This window comes from Cavia porcellus, unplaced genomic scaffold, assembly GCF_034190915.1.
Source record: "Cavia porcellus strain 051 isolate PalLab524CR breed Dunkin Hartley unplaced genomic scaffold, mCavPor4.1 scaffold_13, whole genome shotgun sequence".
Classification (NCBI taxonomy): domain Eukaryota; kingdom Metazoa; phylum Chordata; class Mammalia; order Rodentia; family Caviidae; genus Cavia; species Cavia porcellus.
This window is the reverse complement of record NW_026947496.1, coordinates 38,597,903-38,616,307: the sequence shown is the minus strand read 5'-3', so window position 1 is coordinate 38,616,307 and position 18,405 is coordinate 38,597,903. Positions and strand designations below refer to the sequence as shown.

General features: G+C 40.7%; 1 protein-coding gene and 1 long non-coding RNA gene across 6 annotated transcripts in view; one reads left to right on the top strand and one right to left on the bottom strand.

Moving 5' to 3' along the window:
* The window catches only part of LOC134478541 (uncharacterized), a 38,016-nt gene that overhangs the window by 9,772 nt on the left and 9,839 nt on the right, over window positions 1–18,405 (top strand). The window contains exons 2-4 of one of the 2 annotated variants that reach the window (XR_010051250.1): window positions 13,979–14,134; window positions 14,434–14,541; window positions 14,776–14,919. This is a non-coding gene — a long non-coding RNA (uncharacterized LOC134478541). Of the gene's footprint in view, window positions 1–13,978; window positions 14,135–14,433; window positions 14,553–14,775; window positions 14,920–18,405 lie in introns of those variants that run through there. The other variant, XR_010051249.1, reaches the window with a different exon arrangement.
* Chrm3 (cholinergic receptor muscarinic 3) overlaps window positions 9,826–18,405 on the bottom strand; it is a 448,118-nt gene continuing 439,538 nt past the window's right edge. For 3 of the 4 annotated variants that reach the window (XM_063259678.1, XM_063259679.1, XM_063259680.1), the window contains one exon: window positions 9,826–18,105. In XM_063259678.1, coding sequence (XP_063115748.1) covers window positions 16,314–18,086 — 1,773 coding nt within the window. In that variant the 5' untranslated portion in view covers window positions 18,087–18,105 and the 3' untranslated portion in view covers window positions 9,826–16,313. 4 annotated transcript variants of the gene reach the window in all.

The following is an 18,405-nucleotide window of genomic DNA, read 5'->3' as shown; positions in this document are numbered from 1 at the left end:
TAATTTGCCATTTGTATTTCTTCAGCTAAGAAGTGCATATTCATCTCAGATGCCCATTTTTGGATTGGATCTTTGAATTTTGGGGTCTGAGTTTTTTTTTTTCAATTCTTTATATGTTTTAGACAAAAGTCCCTTGTCTGAGGGGGAGTTCACTAAGATCTTTTCCCAGTTTGTGGGTTTTCTTTTCACTTTGCTGGAGAGTTCTTTTGATATGCAGAAACTTTTTAATAAGAGGTGGTCCCAGTTATTGATTCTGGGAAATATTTGCCGTGCAGTTTGAGTCCTGTTCATGAATTCTCTACCTACCCCTATGTCTTCAAGGTTTCTACCCAATTTGTCTTCCAATAGATTTAGTATTTCTGTTTTAATATTCATATCTTTGATCCTTTTAGATTTTAGTTTAGTACATGATGATAGGCATGGGTCTAGCTTTAGTTTTTGGCAAATGGAGAGCCAGTTTTTCCAACACCATTTATTAAAGAGACTGTTGTTCTTCCAGTGAACATGTTTGGCCCCTTTATCAAAGATAAGGTGATTGAGTGTGTTTGTAGTTGTGGTTGTATCTTCTAATCTATTCCATTGATCTTCGTCTCTATTTTGATGCTAGTACCATGTTGATTTTACTACTGTTGCTTTGTAGTATAACTTCAAGTCAGGGATTGTGATGCCTCCTGCCTTGTCTTTGCTGCTTAGAATTGCCTTTGCTATTCTATGTCTCTTCTGGTTTCAGATGAATTTTAGGAGTGATTTCTCTAGATGTATAAGGTATATTGATGGTATTTTTATTGGGATTGCATTGAATCTGTATAACAGTTTTGGGAGAATGGCCATTTTCACAATGTTTGTTCTTCCTATCCATGAGCAAGGGATGTCTTTCAATTTTCTGAGATCATCTTCAATTTCTTTTTAAGTGTATTATAATTTTCCCTGTATAGGTCTTTCACTTCTTTCATAATAGTAATTCCTAAATATTTCATTTTTTGGCTTGCTAGTGTGAAGAGTGTGGTTTTTCTTATTTCCCTCTCTGTGATTTTGTTGTTAGTGTAAGGAATGCTATTGATTTTGAGTATTGATTTTGTATCCAGCTACATTACTGAATTTATTTATTATATGTAAGAGTCTTTCAATGGAGTTTAGGGTGTCTTCTATGTAGAGTATCATGTCATCTGCAAACAATGATAATTTAACTTCTTCTTTTCCTATCTTTACCCCTTTTATTTGTCTCTCTTGTCTAATTGCTCTGGCTAGTACTTCCAGTATTATATTAAATAGGAGTGGTGGTAAAGGACATCCTTGTCTTGTGCCTGATTTTAAAGTAAAGGCTTTCAATTTTTGGCCATTTAGTATGGTGCTGGCTGTTGGTTTGTCATAAATGGCCTTTATTATATTGAGGTAAAGACCATCTATTCCAATTTTCTGTAAAGTTCTTATCATGAATGAATGTTGGACCTTATACAAGGCTTTTTCTGCATCAATGAAATGATCATGTGATTCTTACTTTTGGCTTTATTGATATGGTGGATTACATTTATTGATTTACGTATATTGAACCATCCCTGCATTCCTGGGATGAATATCACTTGGTCATGGTGTATAATCTTCTTGATGATTTGCTGCATCCTATTTGCCAATATTTTATTGAGGATTTTTGCATCTGTGTTCATTAGGGAGATTGGTCTATAGTTCTCTTTTTTAGTTGGGTCTTTCTCAGGTTTTGGTACTAGAGTAATATTTGCTTCCAGGAATGACTTAGGAAGGATTGCTTCCCTTTCAATTTCATTGAATAGTTTGAGGAGTGTCGGCATTAGGTCTTCTTTGTATTTCTTGTAGAATTCTGCAGTGAATCCATCTGGTCCTGGGCTCTTCTTTGTAGGTAGGGAGTTAATTACATTTTCAATTTCATTAATAGAGATTGGGTTATTCAGCAGTTTTATATCCTCTTGATCTAGCTTTGGTACTTCATATGTTTGTAAGAATCTGTCTATTTCTTCTGTGTTATTAAACCTTTGAAAGTAGAGGTTTTCAAAATAGGTGATGATGATCTTCTGTATTTCGGTAGAGTCTTTAGTGATTTCACATTTTTCATTTCTTATTGCATCAATTTGAGCTTTTTCTTCCCTTTTTAAAATAAGGTTGGCTAGGAGCTTATCGATTTTATTTTTCTTTCAAAGAACCAACTCTTTGATTCGTTGATTCTTTGGATTGTTTTCTTAGTCTCTATTGCATTGATTTCTGCTCTGATTTTTATAATTTCCTCTCTTCTTTTGGCTTTGTGCTTGACTTTCTCTTCTTTTTCTAGCTGTTTGAGGTGTAGCATCAGGTTATTTATTTGTATTTGTTCTGTTTTCCTGATGTGGGAACTCAGTGCAATAAATTTTCCACTGAGGATGGCTTTCATTGCATCCCACAGATTCCGGTAAGTTGTATTTGCATTTTCATTTTTTTGTAGGTATTGTTTAATTTCTTCTTTAATTTCTTCTGTGAGTCACTGATTACTCAAGAGTGTGTTATACAGTTTCCATGTGTTTGTGGGATTTTTGCAGTATCTTTTATCATTAATTTCTAATTTCAGAGAACTATGATCCGATAACATGCAAGGGATGACTTCAACTCTTTTGCATTTGTTTAAATATGTTCTGTGAGCTAATATATGGTCTTTTTTGGAGAATGACCCATGTACTGCTGAGAAGAATGTGTATTCTGATGTTGTTGGGTGGAACATTCTGTATATGTCTATCAAGTCTATTTGTTCACAGGTGTGATTCAGTTCTGTTATTTCTTTGCTCATTTTCTGTCTGCTTGATCTGTCCCTTGGTGTCAATGGTGTGTTAAGGTCTCCTGTTACAATTGTGTTACTGATAATTTAAGTTTTCATTTCTGTTAATAGTTGTTTTATATAACTGGGTACTCTGGAGTTTGGTGCATATATATTTAAGATTGTTATCTCTTCCTCTTGGAGTATTCCCCTAACGAGTATGTAGTGACCTTCTTTGTCCTTTATGGTCATTTTTGGTTTAAAGTCCACATTGTCTGCAAACAGAATGGCTACTCCTGCTTTTTTTTTTTTTTTTTTTTTGGATTCCTGTTGTGTGAAGTATTGTTTTCCACCCTTTGACTTTCAGTCTGTGAGTATCCTTCTGGGCTAGATGGGTTTCCTGTAAACAGCCTATGGTTGGATTTTGTTTCTTGATCCATTCTGCTAGTCTTTTCCTTTGCTTGGTGCATTGAGACCATTTACATTATTGGTTATAACTGTCATATGCTGGTTTATTGTTGACATGTTATCTCTCTGCTGTTGCATCTTTATCTTTCTGTCCTGTTTAATTATCTGCTTTGCTTAGTGGTTTTTTTCCTTTGTGTATCTAAACTGTCTCTCAATATTTTTTTGCAGGGTTGGCTTGGTGTTCATGAAGTTCTTCAGCTGTTCTTTGTCATGGAAGTATCGTATTTCACCATCAATTTTGAATGATAGTTTTGCAGGGTACATCAGTCTAGGTTAGAAATCATTTTGCTTTAGGATCTGGAATACTTCACTCCGTGCTCTTCTTGACTTTATTGTTTGCGCTGAGAAGTCTGCTGTGCTTATGATAGGTTTTCCTTTATAAGTGATCTGTCTTTTCTCTCTGACAGCTTTTAATAATCTATTCTTGTGTTGGATTTCGGGGGTGGTGATTATTATATGTCTGGGTATAGTTTTATTTTGGTTATTACTATTTGGAGTTCTATAGGCTTCACTGAACCTGATGTTGGTTTCTGATCTCATGCTTGGGAAATTTTCAGCTATTACTTCTCTAAATATCCTCTTGACATCCTTTATGTTGTCCCCTTCTTTTTCATTAATCCCTATCAATCTTATGTTGTTTTTCTTTGCATCATCTTGCAGTTGTTGAATTGTTAGTTCCTGATTCTTTTTTATTTTTAAAAGATCTTTCCTTTCCTGTTCACTAGCTGCAATCCTGTCTTCAGGGTCTGAAATTCTATCTTCACTTTCATTGAGGTGGTTTTTACAGCTTTCAGTGGAGTTTTTTATTTCCTGTATATCTCTGTGCATCTGCTTATGTATTCTGTTTGCTTCTCATATTGCTCATCTAGGGATTCTATCTTTTTGTTTATTTCCTCCAATTTTTAAACTGTGTTTTCTTTAGATATATTCAGAATCTCTTTCATTTTTTTATCATTTCTTTTTTACCTGGGAGATTATTTCTAGTTTGAATTCCTTTAAAGCTTCCTGGAGTTGCTTGTTTATTTCAGTAGCTCTTATGTCAGATATTTGATGTGTATGGCATATATTTTCTTCTATATACATCACTCCTAGGGTTTCTTGAGATGGGCTGGAGGTTTGAGGTTGTAATTTGGCATTTCGTTTTGTCATTTTCCTATATTTCTGTGTTTCAAGTGTTATTCAAAAGCTTCCTCAGGGTCTATTGGAAATCCACTTCTATGTTCGCAGCTCCTGGGACTTTGGCACCCAGTTCCCCAGGCCGCTGGGCCTCTAGAACCGGTGGCCCTCTTCTGCTTGTTTAGAACTCCACAGTTCCAGACAAGCTGGGCTCCGGGGACCCTGTGCGCCCACCTGCTTGCTGTAAATTCCACAGTTCTCCGAGCACAGCCAGAATGGTGAGGTGCCTGTGGCCCACTTAGCCACTTCACTGTACCTGGAAGCCTGGAGAGTCCTGAACAGTCTGGGCTTGGGGCAGAGTGCACTGAGCACTTACCACAAGCCACGGGGCCTCTGGAACTGGTGATGCTCGCCTGCTTGCTGAGAAATCCACAGTCCTTCAGATACCCGGGGAGGCAGATGTAGGTGCTCCAGATCCGCCCAGACCTTACTCTGCACCCAGAAGGTGCAAGAGTCCCAAATAGGCTGGGCTCCGGGGATAGTGTGCGCCCACCTGCTTGCTGGAAACTCCACAGTTCTCTGAGAGCAGCCGGAATGGGGAAGCAGATGTAGATGCCTCAGACCCACTTAACCACTTCACAGCACCCCATCCTGGACTCTCTAAAAACCACAAAAGCCTACTGTGTGTGGGATGCCACTGTGTATGTCAAATATCATACACTTGGTCTATGTGATTGGTGTCTCGTTCACTGACACCTCGCCGTCTTCAACATCATTGGATACTCACCTTTTACTTTTAGTTAAATCATGTCTCCTCCTCCTCTGGGAGGCGCTGCCATGTGCATGATAAGGAAGGCTGAGGTTATCAGGGAAGATCATTGTGGAGGTGAGTAGATGTAGGGGAGCCTGAGAGTCCATAGCTGCTCAGAGGTTGGTCACTGGATGAGGGAGTTTGTTGGTGTTTTGTACACAGTGTCTTTCTTTGGCCCATGTACACATGAAGTATTTTTAAAGGTTATCCCTCTTGAATAATTTTAACTCATTTTATTAACAATTTTGTCATAAAGAACTCAGTTTCCTATGTGTCATGTTATCTCTGTTCAGTAAATACACACATGTGTGTGCACTTGCATGTGCATGAACAAATTTCTTCCATACTGGGTTTGAACCCAAGGTCTTCACACTGAGCAACCTGCCCACCCATTTTTTCATTTTAAATTTTATTCTGAGGCAGGATTAAATTTCTCAGGCTGGGCTCAAATTTGTGATCTTCCTGCCTCAGCTTCTCAGAGTGTTGGGGTTACAGGTATGTACCACCATGTCTAGCATCAGTAAATATTTTTTAATCAAACTCTCATACTGGAGATTTTACCATTCATTTCATGCAAAATTCACATCTTATAATCCTATTGACAAAAATCAGTCCTCAGGGTCAAACTAATCAACCAAGACATTTAGTTTATGTTGGGAACATAACCTGCCGTAATTATCCACTTTTAGGAAATATAATCCTGTGTGTTTTTGTGACAACTATTTCATCTCAATTCTAGTTCACAAGTAAATAAATAAATGGGTAGAAGCCCAGGGTAGTGGCACCCACCTGTAATCACAGGTGGCTGTGATTGGGAGGCTGAAGCAAGATGATTACTTTAAGTTCCAGGCAGCTGGGGCTACAGAGTGAACTCAACGGCTATCCTGAGCTACACAGTGAGACTCTGTCTCATAAAACCAAAACTAAAACCAAACCAAATCAAACCAAAATCAAATCCCTCTGGAAAAAAAAATGGATGGACACAGCCTTAGCATAAAGTTACTCTCTGAGAAAAGAATTATCTACTTCATTTTTATCCTTTTAATTAAGGGAAAAATAAATAAAAAATAGCAGGATATATTATAGTAACCCACTTTGATTTCCTATTAACTTGATTTGAAATTCTGTATTGCTCTCACCATCTTGTTTTGACTTATTTTCCTCTATTCTGTTATGTTAGATAGTACCAAGTTTGAAAGTCTAGGCAACAACTATGAAGACAATAAGATCCACTGTGACGCCTATTCTGGTTGACTATTATTTTCTTTTGAAGTCCTCTAATGTCTCCAATGTTTTGGTTTTATTGGTCTTATTCTTTACTGTTTTGTTCAATTTTATTATAACTGATGATATAGGCAATTCTTTTTAAGATAACAAGAGGCATTATGGTAACCATTGTTGATCACCTTGTATTTTGTTTTTACATTATGTATTATGTCCATCCTTTTGATTTGACTGACTCTGTCCTAGTATGTCACATTTGGTTTTACTTTCTTCCAAAAAAAGTAATAAGAACTATGGGAGTAATAAAACCCAAAATGTGTAATTGTCATTGTACAAAAGAAAGGAAAAGAAAGTTCTCTAAAAGATATAACTGCATGTATATTTAAGTGTATAAGATAGATAACCATATTATTGAGTTTTGTTGGATTATTGAACAAAACTGTTTACAGTCTCACTGTTTGAAAGTCCCCTCTATATGCTTTAATTTTGTAACTTCAACAACTATTTCTAAGATGACAATATGCAATTAACTAGTGATTTCCTACTGTTTATTTTTTCTGAAATTCTGTATAACTTGTACCCTTTTTCTGTTTTCTCCTTAAATAAAATTAAAAAAAAAAAAAAAAAAAAAAAAGAAAAGAAAAGAAAAGCCTCCCTCTTCGGTATTTCTTCCTAGAGCTCAGTTTGCTTTTTGGCTACAAGATATCTTGTAGCCAAAGAGCATATCTCTCAGGACATACTTTCTGTGTCTTGCCCAGACTTTTTGCACACAGGAGTAAAATTTGGGCTGGGTAAAAAGTCTGATGTGTAAAGTAGCAAGACAGGTAAAAGGTGGGAGGGTGAGGAGCTTTCAAGCAGACCGGCCTGGCGCAGGGTATCTAGGGTAGCCAAGGGTCTGGCAAACGCGTTCCAGATCATACTGTAGTAACCCCAGAGATTTCACACCCCAGTGTGGGACACAGCTAGAACTGGAGGATCAAGTACACCACAGCAGTTAAAGCTGTCTAAACACAAAGCAGCCTGATTTGTCTAAGGAGTCTCTTGTCTTTGGAGTTATTTACACAGAACCTGGGTGGCCGGTTGTCAAGGATAACCTAGAAGGAGGGCTGTTAGCTGGGTATAATTTTTTTTTGGTCTTTTTCATTTTGATTGGTACCAGGGATCGAACTCATGACTGCTTGCTTGCAAAGCAGGCGCTTATGCTGCTGAGCTAAATCCCCAAGCTGGGTATAAATTTGGCAGGAGAATATTAAGCCTCTCAACTCTGGAATCTGTGGTTTTTCAGCCACAGTTGCTTAGACTGCGGATATGTTGTTTTTACTCTTATTTTGAATGCTGAAATAAAGCAAAAGGAAATCATTATCTCTTAGTAAAGTAAGTAGTTATTTTTCCCTTTAAGGGTCTTATCTCTGTGTATTTTTACACAGTTAGCTCCATTTTCCGAGTCTGCCCACTTGGCAGCTAATGGGAGATGCAGGTCGCTTAACAGTACACAAATTGTTCTTCTTTTTAATTTCAGAAGCTGTGGGATCTGAAGTCAGGTTAGAGAGCACTCGTGAATTTATATACTTGATCTCAGCGGAGGAGGGACGCTTTTGGGCCGCAGGTCAGGAAGCGCAGACCCAGGAGGAGGGCTGGTGTCTGGGGCAGTGGGAAGTGGACAGCAGCGCGTGTGGGCAGCGCGGGGCGGGGGGACGGACTCCGGGGCGCGGGCTCCCCTCCCGGCTCCTCTCCGTCCCTGCCTTTGGATTTTGGGCCGCGCCTCGCGATTCTTTTCCTTTGCAGCAGCAAGCGCTTGCGAAGGATTCCGCAGGTGGGACCAGCGACAGCAGCGGGATCCCCGCAGGCCCCCAGTTCTGCAAGTCCAGGAGGGCAGTTGTGCGGTGTAGACATCTGTTTACACCTTGGATGAAAGATTTAACCAAAGGGTTAACGTGGGTGTGGTGGCGCACACCTGGAATCCCATCTCTCTGGGAGGCTGCAGCAGGACTGACAATTCCAGCCCAGTTTGGGCTACGCAGCAGTTTAGGGAGGCTCTGTCTCAAAGTGAAACAGAAAGGGGTGGGGATACAGCTCAGGGTGAAGGCGGTGGGTTCAAGTACCAGAACTGGGGCGGGGTGGCGGGGAGTAACTTAATGAGCTAAACTAGTGCCAGGATCCCATAGGCTTCAGCAATCTCAAACTCAGTGTTTGAGAATATTTGTGAATGTAACATGCTGCCAACTTGCCACATATCTCTTCACTGTTCTGGGTAGCTGTCAGTGACCAAAGACAAAGCACAAATCAGTGGTTCCGAGTCAGTTACCTGGAGCAGAAGGGCTCGTGGAAGGTCAGCGCAGTGCAGTGAGAGACACCACATGACTGCTCGGGTACACTCCATGGCTACATCCACGTTGATGGTAAAAGGAAGGGAAAGATCTTTTAAAACCGCAGCCCTATTTTTAATGGAAACGATTATTAGTCACTTGGATGGAGGAAGAAAATGCTGGATATGTATATCATAGAGAAGATTTCATGACAGACATGTTATTATATGAGTCCAAACGTTGATTCTGGATTTTAATTTAGGTATCAATTCACTGAACTGTCTAGAATGAAGAGAAGCAAAGTGAAGCAAAGCAGTATGCAATAATTTTTAAGAATTATAAAGAAAAAAAGAATTATGCAAAGAGTAAGATATTTATCAAAAAGATGACATTTTTTGGCACTGGGGATTAAACCCAGGGCCTTAGCTTGTAACTACATCCCTATCTCCTTTCTTATATTTTATTTTGGTGGTTGCTAAATCACTGAATTGTCCAGGCTGGGCTCAATTTGTAATCCTACTACTTCAGCCTCCCAGAGTGCTAGGATTATGGGTTATCAGTGGTTCTACTTGGGAGGCTGAGGCAGGATGATCCAAATTCAAGGCAAGCCCAAGCCCTGTTTTAATGTAAATAAAAAAGGCTGGGGTGTATTTAAGACTCCTTAGATTCAATCACCAACACTATTAAAAAAATGAGACATATCTCTTGCTCACTGACAGTTTACCTATACTTATAATTTTAAAATCATTGCAATAAAATATGAGTCTTATGTTTTTTTTCCCAGTGGGAAAATATATATTTGATGAGTTCAAAACAAACAAAACCAACTTAAGAAAAGGGAAAATGACAAGCATTTCTTTTTTACAAAAAGAAGAAGACTCCTTTTTGGTGTATGTAGCCATAAGTACTTTTCCTCACTTGCACTATAGTGTGGAAGGGTGCAGTTTACGCATACTCCTGAAGTCATGAAGATGAACTGTGTCCAGCTAGGAGAGGTCAGACAGTGATGGTGCTGAGGAATGTTTTACAATACGTAGAAACAAAAGGGAAGTCAGGGCAAGTGGCAGCCTGCCCCTGAGTTGCTACCTTTTTATTCAATAAAGAGTTTATAGACTTTGGAATTGAAATGACAGCAAACAACATCCTTTGTTCAATAATCATTTTATTTACTTATGTCACTGTGAAACTTGGGAATAATATTCACCACAAATTTGCAGGCATCATTTTACAGTACAGAAGACGGACTTGTCTGTAGGAAAAATAACAAAATGGATTGTGACACTGGTTTACTGAGGAAGTGCTGGCCATGAGCAAATAATAAAAAACGGTAAAATTCAGTGCCTTTGGCAAAGATGTGGACACTGTTTTCAATGCAAATAGAATACATGCCCTTTGCTTACAGTTCAAATACACACCCCTCTCGCTTTGTACAGTGGCTTCTCTATATTCATTCTCCAGAGTTAGAAGGGTGAGAGAGTCTCTAAACAAAAGTGTCCCCAAAAGCTTCCTGCCAGCAGTAATCATCATGCAGATTCACCAACTCGGAAGCTCCTTTCAATGCAATTACCCCTCAAGTCTGCACCAAATGTGGTGACGGTTTGCATATATAAAAGCAATAAGGAACTTGCTTAGACTGTGCCCTTCCCAAAGCTCTAAGCAGAAGCCCTACAAAAATGTCTCTGGATTGCTGTACACAGGAGGCTGAAAGTGGCTGTGTTTTGGGCAAGAAATAAATATAAAAGACGACATTTGTTTAATTGTTTGTAGAACAGGATAAATGATTCTCTCCTGATAACTCTCCACACCAAGCAAAATGGCATGTGGATGTTCTAAGCTACACCGCAGATCTTCACTGGTATAAACAGAAACTTGTATTTGCGGAATCTTGGGCCCGCAGTTCTCTGTGCAGGGCGGGCACCGAGTGGGTTTCTCTTTATTGCCTGATCTTTTAAAAGTTGTGGAGTTCTAGGGATTGAAGAGAGTACATTTTTTTTTCTTTTTCAGACTCTAAATTATTCACTACTTCAGATGTTTAAGCTACTGTATTTCTCTTTCCTGCTCAGTAATATTTAATTAGATAATCATATTTAGGAACCAACCAGTCTTTCCTTCTCAATCAAATGACTCCTGATTACACCAGCAGTGCACAACAGTGATGTGCACGGCTTTCGGATGAACATTTGTTCCACCAATAAGTCATTAAGCATTCCAGATCATTTATTGAATGCTTGCTGTATCCCAGCCACAGGGAAACAGAGAGCTGAGAAAGATCCATTTTCCATTATTGAGGAACTCACAGAATTTCAGAGGAAAATAGTTTGGAGTTTGGTGTGTGAATTGCAGAGCTGCCAAGTATTTTGGGCTTTAAGAAAATAATAAACTTTTATACTCTAGAGATGATCTTTTTAGTTTAAGATAGGGTTATTGGGTTCTCATTTGGATGGGGAAAATTTTACAAATACTTTTTTTTCCAGCTGAGAGTGTGGCTACCTTTTCTATCTCTTGCATTAGCTTTTCATGTAGAATGTTGTGCAACTGAGATGTGAGTCTCCTGGGATCTCTGGGTCATTATTTAGGGTGCTCTTGGACCGTTTCCGAAGGGTAGTGTCAGAGCTCTGAGCTGAGTCTCTTGAGTTTTCAGTAGAGCAACAGGCCTATTGCTGTACTAAAGCATTTGGACGTCTACTTCCACCCACCCAAGTGCCCTATGAACCTCTGTGTGTGAAGCTCTGAATTGTGATGCACGTCTGACAGCACACGCACTGCTCATTCGGAAGCTCGTCCACTAAAAATTGTGTTGCTACAGACTTACACTGAGTATCGCCATTTTATGAACTTTGCCCTCTTTATTTACTTTACTATTTAACATGAACCTCCTTTCTCAGATGGCAACACTGAAGCCAGAAAAAAAATTCTCTAGTCCTGATGAGCACTGGGTTACCATTCTCAGAACCTGTTTCTCAGGTCTGGAGTATTTGCTTACGTAGCATTTTAAAGTCACAAACACAAAAGAAGAGAACATGAGCCTGACGTGCAGAGGCAAAGGAGACAGACTATCTTTAGACTCTTATTGACTGGAATTAATCCCTGTTTAGACAGGTTTGCTGCACAGTGCAGTGGAGAAAAATACTCTTGGAGGAGATGGCAGCAGTAGGATGATTTAGCTTGAAGAAACTGTAACTTTAAATGCTTTTTAGTTTTTAGGATAACCACCTCGAGTAGGACTATTAAACTTCAGTCCTACTGTGAGAAATACCACTGCAAAATCATAACAAACTTTTTGTGTGTGGCATGGGGGATTGAACCCAGAGTCTCCACACTGAGCTACACCCTCAACCTTACAGTGTCTTGCTAAATTGATAAATTCTGGGATTACAGACATGTGCCCAGCCAAAACAAACTTCTGCTACCCAGCAGCTCAGACTGTCCAAGCTCAGGTGCAGTTTTCAGACTGGAACATTTAAACAATAGAACTCCAGTTTTACTTTACCAACAAATTTCAAGAGCTCGATAGAGTTTGTTGTGTTGAAAAATCTGAGTAACTCTATGCATGAATGAAACCTGAGAATTTCAAGCATTCACCATATTTTCCATGGTACATTCATTATGGTAGCTCTGAAGGTCAGACTACTCCTTCATTTTGGCCTGTTGGCTATCAGAAGGTAAGTTAGAGAGGCATGGTAGTGGATGTCTGTAATCCCAGTCCTCTGGGAAGCTGAGGCAGGAGGATCAAGGTCTGAGTCCAGCCCAGGAAATTTGGGACTTAGTGAAACTCTGTCTTAGAATAAGAAATGTAAAAAGGGCTGGAGATGTAGCTCGGTGTGAAAGGCCTAGGTTCATTCATTGGTACTGCAAAAACAGAAAAAAACAGTCAATTAGAGGTGTATAAGTGTTATTGTTTAGTGTGAGCCTGGGGAAAGCCTGGGTTAAGAGACAGACATGTCTGAGGACATGCACTGAACGGTGACAGGAGACCAAAAAAGAGACCAAGAAGTCAGCCCTGCTTATTCTCAGGTCAGTGCTTCTTTACTCTATTGCACACCCCCACTTGTCCTCACACGTTACCAGAGCCAGACTAGACTTTCCATCTCGCAGACACATGTCCCCGTGTTAGAGTCATCTCTATGCAATTAAGCCCAGGACACCCTGGATGATCCTGGCTCCTCCTCTGTCTCACTACCATCTGCATCAGGTTTCACTGCTGGGCCAGAGCCTGGGGGATCCTCTCTTTCTTCCTGAAGACAGAGCTAAAGCAGCCAGTTTTGCAGCAGCATCCAGCCCTCCTGCCTCTCTCCCTCTGCATGGAGCATCTGTTCCCTCTTGGCAGAGCCACAGGACCTGCCTTTCTGCAGCACAGGAAGTGGGATGGAGTGTTCATATGCCTTGTGGGTCTTTAATCATGGTAGCGTCTGATGCTTGTGGCTTTTGGTCTGCTTTCTTTTGGTTAGAATCTAGCGCTATCAGCTATTGAGATACGAATAAAATGGAGCCAATATAGAGTGAAGGTTGAGTTTGAGAGACGAAGGGTGATTCAAGCAGGAGGGAGAAAGATCATCAAGGCCACAGGGCAAAAAATGGGCAAAAGAAAGCAGAGTCAAAAAAGACGGAAAAGGGTGCTTACTTCTGTTCATCCATTGAGGTTTGGAGAACAGAGTGTGCATGTGTGAACAGAGTGTGCGTGTGTGGTGTATATGAATGAGTGTAGGGGAGTGAGGAGAAGGGGAGAGATTCATGTCTCCAGGGTATGCTTTATTTCCTGCTTTCACTTGAAGTAGATAATCCTGTAACTGCAAACCTCATTCACGTGGGACTGTGGGATGAAACAGTTCAGTTCCAAGATTGGAGATCAAGATGTTTTCATCTTTTGTCAATGCTGACCTCCTGTAACGACAAGTGCTATGAGAAACGCATGTGTAACTAATGTTCTGTTGCAAACACTCACTACGTTTTCAGTGAAACTTCTAAATTTCATATTCAAATAAGTCTATTTTGCTTGTTTTCCTTTCTGAAGAGGGCCCGAGAATTGGCTGTATCTTTGTATCAAGGGTCAGCCATTAATAATTAGGAGCAGCTTTCATCTGTAAGAGGTTTTAAAAACAATACTACAAAACCAGCAGCAAAAAAGGGGAGCTAGAGTCTTGGGTTTGTTCCTTTTCTATCATTACCATCTCATAAATGGACAAGAACCAGGAGATACTCATGTTTAAATGGAATACTAATTAATCCTTTAAATTTTATCTAAGCTCAGGGTTCCTTTGTTTCTTAAATTTAATTAAAAAAAATTTTTTTTTTAAACAGGGAACAACTCTTTAGAAGAGGCAGAGTGGAAATTTCCTGTAAGGCTGGGGATTACTGATCTACTGGGAGACTTGAATCAGCATTCACATATTTACTAGTGCCTGGTCAATTTGAGTAATACAATATAGTTGCAATCACCTGCTGGACATTTCACAAGTGGGTATATAACATTCTGTAGTTTGCTATACACATTAGAAAATAGTCTCTGGTTTTTCTTGTTCTTTGGTTGAATGTGGGCCAAAAATTAAAATAAAATTCTTACAATTTGCTTTCCCCCTTTGTAATATGATTTCATACACAAAGATGGGGGTGCCTTGTTCAGAACCCATCAGGTTTAATTTGAGTGCTTTTAAACATTTATGTTGAAGCGACAGTTGACATTTTACTACCTAGAAAGAGCTAGGCACTTGCAGATGCCAACAAGATGACATTTTTCTTCTTCTTCTTCATCACAGGAAAGCTCAATGGACTCACTGCTCAAATGGAGCTTAAAAGAATCACTTTTAAAGGATACCATGACTGAAGAAGTCATATTTATCAACATTAAATAAACATTTGGTGAAGTATGCATAAATATTTCTTCATATAAACATAACATGACATTAAATAGATCAGATACACACACACCACTGAGTACACGTCCACTGCTCAAAGTTGTCTGTAAACACCACCTCACACTGAATACAAAAGCAGCTTGGGTCCCAGCTCTGGGTCTACCTACCACACAGATGCCGGGATGCAGGGAAGAGGGCTCCGTGCCTTCCCACCCCCCACCCCACCTCCCACTCCCCACACAGCCCCAGCAAAGGGAAAAGGAGGAACCCTACAATGACAGCAGCAGTGAGACAACAGCGAGAGCAGCAGGACCCCTCCCATCCCCTGGAGAAAACAAGGAGCACTGGGAGCAATTCAAAGGATAATACAAACTTAGTTTTCAAAAGGTAAGGAAATCAATTTGAAGCAATACTTTCCAAGTGTAATTCTTTCTTCGGAGGCCAGGTCACTTCCTAGTCCATCTATTCCTGGGTAAAAGTTACACATGAAAGGCCAGAAGGCCAGAAAGGCCTGGCCACTTCTAAGCAACAGGGGTCGCCCTAGTTTCTTATAGAAGATGCCAGGTAGCAAAAATGTAAATACAACATTTTCTTCCTCCCCTCCCCACCCCAGTGTTTCTTTTGCTTTGCAGTATATATTGCTGAGTGTGACATTCAAACATGACACTAGGATTGATGTCAAAGTAGTTTAGGTTGCAGACATTTTGTTTTGAAACATTGAGATTTGGGTGACTAAATCCAAACCTGTGGATGTGGTTCATTCCTTAGCTCAGAGGGGCCCCAAGTTAGCTCTGTGGGTGGAGAGGTCAGTAAAGGAGACTGCTTACGCCCCGAGTGCAGCTGAGCCATGCTGCCCGACTGACTCGAGGCTATCCGCTCTGCACAGGTCTGCTGGGATGGCCTGGCTGCTCTCTGCTGAATAGTCTTCAGGGTAGTTTGTGGAAAACAGACCCAGTGTCAAAAATGTTAAACTGGGTTTATTTCACTTTTATATTGTATAGGATCCTAGAGAACTTCAGTTACCAAAGTACTGAAAGCGTATATTGCAGGAATAATTTGCCAGTTCAGTGCCTCCCATTATACTATATACACTATGTGTGTGTGCAACTCACACACACAGATATATATATATATATATATATGTATACTTATACATTTTTATTTGTATGAAACTTCAACTCACAAAACAGTATTTTGCAAGAATCAGGAATTAAGTCCACAAATAAAGTTCAACAACACATCAAAGAGAGGACGGAAGCTCTATTGGGACAAGAAGGTTCAGCTTTGCGACATACGGCATAATTTCAGAACCACAGATTTATGAGCCTACTGTGTTCCACATGTGGTCTGCGTCGGCACTTGGAATCCTTGGGAAGAACAGCACAACCAGGCAGGCTAGGCTTATCTGCGATTCCAGAACTAACGGGAATTAAAAGACTCAGGCAAATCAATTTGCTGTGAAGCAATATTTTTTTTCCTCTTTAAGAAAAAAACAAAACCAAAACCAAAACAACAATTGACGTCTGTTTCAGAATAAATTTCTTTATATTCAGTAGTAGGCTTTTTTTTTTTTTTTTTTTTTTTTTTGCTGACTTGGTATTTGACTTTTTATGTTAAAATCAGTTTATTCAGTGGGTCAGTAAACAGGCAGCTTCTTCCACATGTGGATGATAAAAATTTTTTTTATCACCACCAGGAATGACCCCCACCCTCACCTTATTTCTCCTAAGGTCTGTGGGTTGATGTGTGCGTTTTGTCTCTACTATGGATCAAACCTCCTTCTACAAGGCCTGCTCTGGCACGCGCTTGTGGAAAATGACCGACTGTCTCTGCTGGTACTGCTGCTTACGTCTCTTCCTCTTATCACACTGGCACAGCAGTAGCATCTTGAAGGTGTTTCTGAAGGTTTTGTTGCACAGGGCATAGCACACGGGGTTCACGGTGCTGTTGATGTAGCACAGCCAGTAGCCCAGATTCCAATAGGTTTTGGGTATGCAGCTGTCACAAAACGTATTCACCAGAACCATGATGTTGTAGGGGGTCCACGTAATGATGAAGGCAAGTAAGATGGCGCTGAGGGTCTGCGCTGCCTTCTTTTCCTTGATGAGGGACATCCTCTTCCGCTTTGTGATCTGACTTCTGGTCTTCAGAGCAAACCTCTTGGCCAGTGTGGCTTCCTTGAAAGACAGAGGTAGAGTGGCCATGGTCTTACTCACTGAGGAGTTGGCATCAGAAGTCTTGGCTGTGTCCATGGTGGACTCCAACTGGATGGGAAGATTGGAGAAGCTTTTTTGAAAACTGCCGCCGTCATCCATACTTTTTTGGGTCTGAGGCTTACTGGCATTTCTCTCCATGTCCATTGGCTCCAAGTCCTCCTCAGGTACTTGCAGGTTGTCAGAGGAGGGCAGTTTGGTGGAGTTGAGGATGGTGCTGTGTCCTGGAAGCTTGAGCACAATAGAGTAGATAGCTCTTGTCTCTGAGCCAATGTCCTCCTCATCGGAGGAGGCAGAGTTTTCCAGGGAGGCAGCAGCATCATTGTTGTTCCAGCTGTCACTACTGCTGTGGTCTTGGTCCATCTGCTCAGCGTTGGGCTTCCAGCTCTTGGTTGCAAACCAGAAGTGGCAGCGGCTGTATTTTCTCCTGGATGAGTGCTTCAGGCTTTGCTGCTGTAGTTCATAGCTGCTGCAGCTTCGAGAACTGCCTGTGGGATGGACAAAGTTTTCTGTCTCTGCTTCTGTCCCAGAGGCCTGCAGGCCAGCGAGCTCTTTGGTACGTTTTTCAGTTTCCTTATAGATTCTCCAGTACAAAATAGTCATAATGGTGACAGGCATATAAAAGGCAGCAATGGCCGTGCCAAAGGTGATGGTGGGCTCACTGAGGAACTGAATGAAGCACTCCCCAGGAGGCACAGTTCGCTTCCCCACAAAATACTGCCAGAACAAGATGGCAGGAGCCCAAAGGACAAAAGAGATGACCCAAGCCAGACCAATCATCACACCAGCTCTCTTTGTTGTTCTTTTGGCTCGATAGGTGAGTGGCCTTGTGATGGAAAAGTACCTGTCAAAGCTAATGACCAGAAGGTTCATGACAGAGGCATTGCTGGCCACATAATCAATGGAAAGCCAGAGGTCACAGGCCAAGTTCCCCAAAGCCCATCTGTTCATGATGATGTAGGTAGTAAACAGATTCATGGAAATGACCCCGATGATCAGATCGGCACAGGCCAGGCTTAGGAGGAAGTAGTTGTTGACTGTCTTCAGCTGTTTGTTGACCTTAAATGACACTATGACTAAGATGTTGCCGATGATGGTCACCAGGGCCAAGAAGCCCGTTAAGAATGCGATAAAGACCACTTGCCAGATGGTATGACCTCCTAGCGGGTCACTGGTGGTACCATTTAAGGAGGAGAAATTCCCAGCTGCTTGTGAAATGTTGTAGCTGCCGAAATGAGTGACTGTCCCTGGGGGTAGCCCTGCTTCTGATGGGCTGTGTATCCAGGAGGTGCTGATGTTTGGAAACAAAGGCAAGGTTGTACTGCTATTGTGCAAGGTCATTGTGACTCTCTGACATAGTCTGGGAAAAAAGAGAGAGAAAAATGGAGTTAGGAAACTTTCTGCCTTTGCTACATTCTTTGCATAGCATACCTTAAAAGACACAGAAGACCTGTCATAAGAAGATGAATCTTGAAGAAACCAAACGTTATTAAGTTATTTCTGTCATCTTAACAGTGAAGCATCTAGGGCAAGATAAGGCAATTATCTAATGACATGTGCTGGCCATTGTGCTTTTCTCCATCATTTCCTCATTTCTAAATATATTCTGTGTGCTTAGGTTAGCAAGCAAAACAGCATTCTTATTTGTCTTCTCTTATTT